This window comes from Panthera onca, assembly GCF_046562875.1.
Source record: "Panthera onca isolate mPanOnc1 chromosome E1 unlocalized genomic scaffold, mPanOnc1 haplotype 2 h2.Chr16_ul_8, whole genome shotgun sequence".
In the NCBI taxonomy this organism is placed as follows: domain Eukaryota; kingdom Metazoa; phylum Chordata; class Mammalia; order Carnivora; family Felidae; genus Panthera; species Panthera onca.
The window spans coordinates 207,592-217,555 of NW_027675822.1; the positions used below are offsets into that span (position 1 = coordinate 207,592).

Here is a 9,964-nt window from a genome sequence, read left to right on the forward strand (position 1 = left end):
ATGAATATGCATGAACATTTAAATCAAGCACCTTGCTGCTTTTGGATCTAATATGTATCCCCAAATAGCTGTAGGCTTAGTATTCACTTGGTTTTCCCCTCTGGATCTCTGTGCCCACTTAACGTTTTATCATTTCCTTTTCATACAACTTGATAATGCATTTATAGAATAAAGTATTTCATACAGCATCTTTAGGAATTTGTAATCATTCCTGTGCTACCCAGCTTGCCATTTTGTTATAAGTTAAAGTCTTTTCATTGTAGGTATAGCCCTATATTTTCTGCTGTGGTTACATTACTGCATTTTATTTCCTGTGTGTGTGTGTGTGTGTGTGTGTGTGTGTGTGTGTGTGTCCCAATAGTTAACATTGTCACCTCTGGCCTTAGACTGCCTTAGTTCAAATACAGCCTCGAGCACTTTCTGGCTCTTGTGACCTAGACAAGTTATTTAATTTCTCTTTGCTTTCATCTTTTAAGGATAGGCACATCAAGCATGTTATAGAATGAATTCTTGTGCATATTTTAGTTAATAAATGTGAAGCATCATAAAAGGATACTTAGTATACATAAGGAACTCAAAAGTTATTTTAAGTTCTTACTTTTGAGTAAGAAGTCAAAAAAAGTGAACTATTAATATCATTAACTGATCAATAGGTGTGGTTCCTGAAAGTATGAAAAATTACATTGAAATAGTTTCAGCCATTTGAGAGAGAAAATAAGGTAGAATGAGATTTTAGGTATTGTTAATCAGAGCCTTTATTTTGTGTACTGACTGAGTATCAGGGTTTTAATGACAATATGCTTGATTTTGATATTTCCAGATAATAATGAGGTGAATTTAAAAGATTTCTTTGAAAGAATTAAAGGAAGTCCACCTTTCAAAGAGTCCGTAGGTAAGTGAATACTTCCAGTTTAAAGAAGTGACTGTAAAATAAAGATAATGAAATCACATTTAAAAAAAATCACTAAATGGATTTCAAGTGTTTAATTTGTAGTCTCTATAGTGTCAAAAAGGATTTCAAGCAGCTTATGCGATATAAAAAAAAAAAAAAAAAAACAAGTGAAAATGGGACAAAGTTATAAAGGAGGGAAAAGAAATAAAACAGGGTTGAAGAAGATACACAGTAAATACCTTTGCTGTTAATATAAAGTCCTTCCTCAAGAGGAGATAAATTTTTCTTCACTCAAGGGGTTCTGGATCTATGAATTAAATCAGGTGTGGAAATTGGGTGAAGGACCACTACCCTCTGTGCTGTCTCAAGACAGGCCTTTGGAGTTTTCAGGTTTACCCAAATGGACTGGCCATTGATTTCATTTATAGAAATCTTAGCTTCATCTATCTAGTTTCTTTAAATGCTTGGGCCATTAATCCCTGTATCATTCTTACTACCATGTCATTTCTGTGGCCTAACCACATCATTTTGCCCCTGCTGCATAAAGACAATTGCTTGGTCTTTGTCCCCAAAGTTCCTCTCGTGCTCCTTGAAATTAGGGAAACCATTTCAACACCAGCATCTTTCCCTAAACGCCCATGTCTACAGAGAACACCTACCAAAGAACTCTCCGCAAATGCAGACACCCCTGCCAACAATGTATTTCTAAATGCGTTGGGGAAACAAATGTCTTTTTTTCTTCACGTTTGAATATCTCTAAAATTAGAACACCTTTATAATCAATGGCATTATTTATCAAATGTACATTTTTACTGAGATATAAATCACGTACCATAAAATCTCATCCTTTTTTTAAAAAAAAAAATTTTTTAATGTTTATTTTTGAGACAGGGAGAGACAGCATGAACGGGGGAGGGTCAGAGAGAGAGGGAGACACAGAATCTGAAACAGGCTCCAGGCTCTGAGCGGTCAGCACAGAGCCTGATGCAGGGCTCGAACTCACGGACCGCGAGATCATGACCTGAGCCGAAGTCGGCTGCTTAACCGACTGAGCCACCCAGGAGCCCCAAATCTCATCCTTTTAAGGTGTTCAATTCAGTGGTTTTTGGTATATTCACAAAGTTGTGCAACCATCACACTCTAATTCTGGGACATTTTCATCACGTCAAAAAAACCCCTGTACCCTGTAGTGCTTATTTCCCCACTCTCCCCAGCCACTGACAACCACTAGTCTGCTTTCTATCTGTGTTGATTTTTGAACATCATATAACTAGAATTATATAATTTGTGGCTTTTTGTGTCTGGCTTCTTTCATTTGGCATACTGTTGTTTTTTTTTTTTTTTTAATTTTTAATGTTTATTTTTGAGAGAGAGAGAGCGAGGAAGGGACAGAGAGAGAGGGAGACACAGAATCTGAAGCAGGCTCCAGGCTCTGAGCTGTCAGCACGATATGGGGCTCGAACCCACGAAACCATGAGATCATGACCTGAGCTGAAGTCGGCCGCTCAACCGACTGAGCCACCCAGGCGCCCCAGCATACTGTTTTTAAGGTTCACCTGCATTATAACATAAATGAGTACTTTATTCCTTTTCGTGGTAGAATAATATTCTGTGGTTATACCACATTTTCTTTGGCCATTTATCAGTTCATAGACATTTGGGTTGTTTCCCTTTTTTGGCCACTAAGAATAATGCTGTTATGAACATGTGTACATTTTTTTGAGTACAGGTTTTTGTGTGGACGTACATTTACATTTCTCTCAGGTACCTACCTAGGAATGGAACTGCTGGGTCACGTGGTAACTTTACATTCAACTTGAGGAGCTGCTGGAACATTTTCCAAAGCAGCTGCCCCATTTTACATTCCCAACAGCATTGTACATTTCTTTAAATCCTTGTCAGTACTGGGGTGCCTGGGTGGCTCAGTTGTTAAGCGTCCGACTTCGGCTCAGGTCATGATCTCGCGGTCCGTGAGTTCAAGCCCCGCGTCAGGCTCTGGGCTGATGGCTCAGAGCCTGGAGCCTGCTTCCGATTCTGTGTCTCCCTCTCTCTCTCTGCCCCTCCCCCGTTCATGCTCTGTCTCTGTCTCAAAAATAAATAAAAACATTAAAAAATAAAAAAAAAAGTTTTTAAATCCTTGTCAGTACTTGTTACATTGTCTGTCTTTTTTATTCTAGCCTAGTCTCACAAGTATCTCACCGTGGTTTTGTTTTGCATTTTTCTGATGGCTAATAACTTTGAACATCTTTACATGTGTTTACTGGCCATTTAGAGATATGTACCCTTTGCTTATTTTAAAATTGGGTTATTTGTCACGTTGTTAGGGTTCTTATGTCCTGGATACTATAGCTTTATCAGATAGATGATTTGCAAATCTTTTCTCTAATTTTATGGGTCTTTTCGCTTTCTTGGTGGTGTCCTTTGAAGCACAAACGTTTTTAAATTGGGTGAAATCCAGTTTATATTTTCTTTTGTCACTTCTTTTGATATCATGTCTAAACATAATCCAAGATGATTAAGATTTATACTAATGTTTTCTTCTAAGAATTTTATAGTTTTAGCCTTTTAATTTCAATCTTTGATTCATTTTGAGTTAATGTTTGTATGTGGTGTGAGATGGGAGTCCACTTTAATTCTTTGGCATGCAGATAGCCAGTTACCCCAGCATCATTTGTTGACAAGATCATTCTTTTCCCCCTTAAATAAATGGTTTTGCCATCCTTGTAAAAAATCAATTGATCAGAAATGTATGGATTTATTTCTAGACTCCCAGTTCCATTCCATTGATTTTTATTTATTCTTATGCCACATGGTCTTAATCACTATAGCTTTGTAGTAAAGTAATAACCTAAACAGTAATTTTCAACCAGAGCAGGGCATCAAATTTACCTATAAAGCTTGAGTTACCTGGTTCTACTTCTGACTATGATGGAGTAGCTTATGTGAAACCAACCCTCCTGCTGAGAACAGCTAGTAAAATGTGGATTAAATTAAACAGCATCAACAACCACAACTGTTTGAAGGCATTGGAAAGTGACCAAGGCTGTCAAGATTTGTGGGGCTATAAGATAAATATAAAGAGCACGACTTACAGAAACAGCACCTTCTTCTTCTTCTTATTTTGTCTCTGTAACATAACTTTAAGTGAAATAAGGCAATAAAGTTTTGATGTAAACTTCTTTGTAATGCTTCACAATTATTTCAGGGTCCACATATGAAGTATTATGTAGCTGTAGGCATCATGGTTGACCAGTTACATACGTCTACTTGAAAGGCACAGTAGTTAAGAGCATGGGCTTTGGAAATATCGTGCCTGGATTTGAATCCTGGCCCTGCCACTTAATACCAGTGTATTCTTTAGTAAATCACTTAACCTCACAAACCTCGGGGCGCCTGGGTGGCTCAGTTGGTTAAGCGCCCAACTTCAGCTCAGGTCATGATTTCGCGGTTAGTGAGTTTGAGCCCCACGTTGGAGTCTGTGCTGACAGCTCCGAACCCGGAGCCTGCTTCAGATTCTGCATCTTTGTCTCTCTCTGACCCTTCCCCGCTCGTGGTCTGTCTGTCTGTCTGTCTCTCTCAAAAATAAATAAACATTAAATTTTTTTTTTAAATCTCACTAACCTCAATTCCTTCATCTGAAAAATGGGGATAATAATGCCTATCTTGGAATTATTATAGGTAATAATAGACTTAAGTAGGTAAAGTAGAAGTACTCAGAAGAGTCTCCAGCACTTAGTGTTCAGTAACTGCTAGCTGTTACAATACACAATGGTTTTTTTTGTTTTTTTGTTTTTTTGTTTTTTTTTCAACATTTTTTATTTATTTTTGGGACAGAGAGAGACAGAGCATGAACGGGGGAGGGGCAGAGAGAGAGGGAGACACAGAATCAGAAACAGGCTCCAGGCTCCGAGCCATCAGCCCAGAGCCTGACGCGGGGCTCGAACTCACGGACCGCGAGATCGTGACCTGGCTGAAGTCGGACGCTTAACCGACTGCGCCACCCAGGCGCCCCTACACAATGGTTTTTAAAACTACTAGTAATTTCATGTAAAGTTCTTTTATGCAACTCAAGCCCATTAAGTGAAAGTGAACAATGTACTCTTATTTCTGCTGTTGAAGCACGTTTTTGCTCTTTTTTTTTTTTTCTCAGTTACACAGCTACTCTTCATTACTATTCAAATTCTCCAGAATGATCTAATTGATGTCTCTAGCCTCAAGGCATTATTGATGAACAATGACTTTCATGCAGCTAATGTTTTACTTGATGAAGTATTAAGACATGGACCTGAACATGGTTAGTAGTCTGAATGCATCTAGTTGTAAAGGCCATCATCTACCAGTGGGGATGGGAGATGTATGGATGGGATATACAGCAATGGAGGGCACCCTGGGGGGGGGGGGGGCGCTGCAGTGAGATGACTGGTGAGCACCAGTGCCACCATAGTGTGCCAAGCCTGAGCTCTGTGAAACTGAACAGATGGGTGAGTCTGGGCCTACTTTATCCCTGTGGGTGGTGGTACTTGGGAGATGAGGTCACTTTGTGAACTGACTGGCACGGGCAGTATTCAGTCAGAATGCCATGCACAGAGTACAACAGAGTCCGTGAGGCCCTTCGCCACGTGTTAACCCTTTGGAAGGTAAACTATGCTGATATCCAGGAATACCTCAGGGGGTGTTGCCTGCGGCATTGGCTCAAGGAAGCAGATGTTTATAAATGTACAAAATAACTGCGTTATTTTAATGACTGGTATTGTTGAATATCATTTTTGTTACGTTTTCAAAAGAGTTGGGGAATATTCTTTACTTTCCTATTCTCTGTAAGAGATTTTTTTTCTTCCTCAAATGTTAAGCAGAACTCACAGGTGAAGCCTTATGGGCCTAGAGTTTTATTTATGGAAAAATTCTGGACTATTGATTTAATTTCTGAAATTGTATGGTATTACCAAGAAAATATTCTATTTTCCTGTCAATTTTGGCAGGCTGTGTCTTTATAGGAATTTGTCCACTTCATCTGACTTTTCAAATGTATTGGATAAAGTTGTCCTTGACATCTGCTTTTTATCTTTTTTGATTTCTGCTTCATCTGTAATGATACCTTCATTTTCATCCTCAATATTAGTGACTTAGAGCTTTTTTTTCCCCCCACTCCACCTCCACAGAGTTTTTCTTTTCCTTTTTGTAAAATTGAGATATAATGGGCATATAATAACATTATGTAAGTTTAGAGTGTCCAATGTGTTGATTTGATACATTTATATATTGCAATATAATTATCACTGTAATGTTATCTAACACCTCTATCACATCACGTAATTATCACAATTTCTTTTTTTGTGGTGAGAACATTTAAGATCTAGTCTCTTAGCAACTTTCAATTATGTAATACAGTATTAGATCAGCACAGCATTAGATTTCCAGAATTTATTCATTTTAACTGCAAATTTGTACTTTTTAACAGTATCTCCCCAATCACCCCACCCCCTAAGTCCTTGGTAACCACCATTCTGCTCTCTTTCTGTGAGATCGGCTTTTTTAGATTCCACATATTAGCGATATATACAACATTTGTCTTTGGCTTATCTCCTCTAAGCATAAGGACTTCAAGATCCTACCATCTTGTTGCAAATGACAGGATTTCTCTCTTTCTCATGGCTGAAAAATACTCTGTTGTCTATTTTCACACTACCTCTGTTTATTCATCTGTTGATGAGCACTTAGATTGTTTCCATATTTTAGCTATTGTGAATAATGCTGAAATAGACACAGGAGTATGTCTTCAAGATCCTGTTTTCGTTTCCTTTGAATATACACTTGTAAGGGGAATTGATGGTTCATATCGTAGTTCTATTTTTAATTTTGAGGGGAATTTCTATACTATTGTCCATAGTGGCTGCACCAATCTACATTGCCACCAACAGTGTATGAGGGTTCCCATTCTCCACATCATCACAAATCCTTATCTCCGGTCTTCTTGATGATAGCCATTCTAACGGGTTTGAGCAATATCTCATTGTGGTTATGATTTGCATTTCCCTGATGGTTAGTGATGTTGAACACCTTTTCATGCACCTGTTGGTCATTTGGATGTCTTCTTTGGGAAAATGCCTATTCTATTGCTCTGCCCATTTTTAAAATAGTTCATTTGCTTGTTTGTTATTGAGCTGTGTGAATTCTTTGTTATATATTTTGGATAATAATCCTTTGTCAGATATATGGTTTGCAAATATTTTCTCTCATTCTGTAGGTTGCCTTTTCATTTTGCCGATTGTTTCTTTTGCTGTACAAAAGTTTTTAAGTTGAATGTAGTTCTGGGGTGCCTGGGTGGCTCAGTCGGTTAAGCGTCCGACTACAGCCAGTTAAGCTTTCGACATCAGGTCTTGATCTCATGATTCTTGAGTTCAAGCACCATGTCGGGCTCTGTGCTGACAGCTTGGAGCTTGCTTCAGTTTCTGTGTCTCCCTCTCTCTCTGCCCCTCCCTGCTCATGCTCTGTGTCTTTCTCTCTCACAAATAAATAAACATTAAAAAAAAGAAAAATCTTAAATGGCATCTAGTTCTACTTGTTGATTTCTGCTTTTGTTGTTTGTGCTTTTGGTGTCATGTCCAAAAAATCATTGCCAAGACCAATGTCTGAAAGCTGTTTCCTTATGTTTTCTTTACAGTATCAGATCTTACAATTAAATCTTTAATTCATTTTGAGGTAATTTTGGGGAGTATCCCAAGTGGTTATTCAGTTTCCCAACACCATTTGTTGAAGAGACCATCCTTTCTCCATTGAATGTTCTTGGCTGCCTCGTCAAATATTAGTTGAGCATATGTGGGGTTTATTTCTGGGCTCTGTCACTTCTGCTGTAAACTTTTCTACTTTTTTTTTTTTTTTTTTTTTTTTTTTTTGCATTGGGTTTTTTTTTTTTTCTTCCTTTTCTCTCTCCCCCTCCTTTTTTTTTTTTTTTTTTCCTTTTGGTTCTTTTCATGTCTATCCTTTATGTCCCTTACTATAGTTTGTCATATCCATTCTACCTTGTGTACCTTTACTTTACTTGAGTCTTTATTTTGGAGCTGACTTGGTCTTTCTACACAGTCTATTTTCTGAGTTGTTGGCTCCCATCTCAGATCTTCCTTTGTCCATTTCTATCCTGATTTGTTGAAAGAGTTGAGGGTGTTGGGTGGCACATTCAGTGTGGAGCTCTGTCTTCAGTTTCTACTGAAGTAAATGAAGTCCGTTTACTTTAATGGCACCTTTGGGGCAGAGGGTGGGAGGTGGGGGTAGTGAGCCTTCTGACATTTTGATACTGTTTAGTAGGGACTTCATCTTTAACTGCTTCTTTCTTTTCCTTCACCACCAAATTCTATGCACTGAGTTCCACATCAAGATGCCATCTTTGGTCCTATGGATTTCTAAGCCTTTTTCTTAGATTTCTCCAGAGTAAATTTAGGTGGTTACCATTATCCTAAAAGTAGTGTTTCTTAACCTTTAAAAAAAAATATCACTCCCCTAAGGAGACTTTTTAGACATTTTTGTCTTTTTCACCATCCCACACGCTATGAATGTTTAATGCCAAAAATAAATATTTGCTTATGTACTGTGGCCACAAACCATTGTAATGGCTAAGATTTTTTCCCCTCCAAGAACCTGTTTTCCTTCCTGAAAGCCTATCACCCTCAGTGAAAATGCATGTCCTAAAGGTATCTAGAACTTTAGTTTCTGCTTATACTGCTAAACCCTATTTTCTAGAATTTCACTTAGATGTTAACACATTTGTAAGGAATATTGGCCTATAGCCTCTTTGCCTGCCCACCGTGTGTTTGTTTTGTTTTGCTTTTGTAGTTTTTGGACAAGTAGGAGCTACTGAAGGGTTTTATTCAGAGGAGTAACCAGATTTTTTTTTTAAAGAGAAAGACCTCTCTTGCTGCATTGTTTAAAATAAATGGAGAGAAATGAGACTGATGCGATAGATTTTTAGCAATGCTATTGTAATAGCATAGGCATTAACTAATATAGTGATATATTCAAGCAGTATTTGGAAATAATTGAATAGAAATTGATAATCATATGTATGCAGAAGTTAAGGAAGAAGGAACAGTACAGGCTGACCCCCGGGCTTTTCACCTTTGTTATAACTTGACTATTAACTGCTGACAGATTAATTCAGAAGCAGTAATTCCTTCATCTACATTTTACTTTGCATTACAGAAAATGGCAAGATTACCTTTGAAGAATTTTTTTATTAAGTTCTGTGATACATTGAACATGCCTAAAGCCTCAGGTGAGTTCCACTTAATATGTATCTACTGGCTCTGTGTGGAAGGACAGGCAGTGGTTTTCATGTTAAAACAACACAGGATTGGGGCGTCTGTGTCACTCAGTTGGTTGAGCAACTGACTCTTGACTTCGGCTCAGGTCATGATTCCAGGGTCATGGGCTCAACCTGCATCCATTCGCGCTGAGTATGAAGCCTGCTTAAGATTTCCTCTCTCCCTTCATCCTTCTCCCCAGCTTGTGCTCTCTCTCTCCCTAAAATAGTAAACAAACAAACAAACAAAGATGTTTTCAAAAAAAAGATGTTTTTTAAAACATCTTTTAAAAAACACACAGGATTAGATAAAGCACAGGTAAGTAAGAAACAATATAAAGATAAAACAATATAGGGGCACCTTGGTGGCTCAGTTGTTTAAGCGTCAGACTTCGGCTCAGGTCATGATCTTGTGGTCTGTGAGTTGGAGCCCCCCATCAGGGTCTGTGCTGACAGCTCAGAGCCTGGAGCCTGCTTCGGATTCTGTGTCTCCCTCCCTCACTGCTCCTCCCCCACTCGCTCTCGGTTTCCCTGTCTCTCTCTTTCTCAAAAATAAACAAACATTAAATTTTTTTAAAGATAAAACAATACAGTATTAGTTTATATAACTTGTGTTTGAATTATATGGCAAAGACTGCTAAATTTACCCCAAACTCAAAGTTATGGGTGGTTTTACTTTGATAGTGCTAGAAAAATATTAGATTATATACTGTTCTCTGAGATTATTCACTAGGTATATCTGACCTGAATTTATTAGAATATTATAAACAATGAGAAAA

The 9,964-nt window shown here is 38.0% G+C and overlaps 1 protein-coding gene across 1 annotated transcript in view; it reads left to right on the top strand.

Moving 5' to 3' along the window:
* The window catches only part of LOC144615196 (EF-hand calcium-binding domain-containing protein 13-like), a 23,769-nt gene extending 14,610 nt beyond the window's left edge, over positions 1 to 9,159 (top strand). Inside the window, exons 8-10 of the mRNA XM_078442068.2 lie at positions 821 to 892; positions 5,043 to 5,186; positions 9,086 to 9,159. Of these exons, the coding sequence (XP_078298194.2) occupies positions 821 to 892; positions 5,043 to 5,186; positions 9,086 to 9,123 (254 nt within the window). The 3' untranslated portion in view covers positions 9,124 to 9,159. The remainder of the gene's footprint in view (positions 1 to 820; positions 893 to 5,042; positions 5,187 to 9,085) is intronic.
* Positions 9,160 to 9,964: the final 805 nt, after the last annotated feature.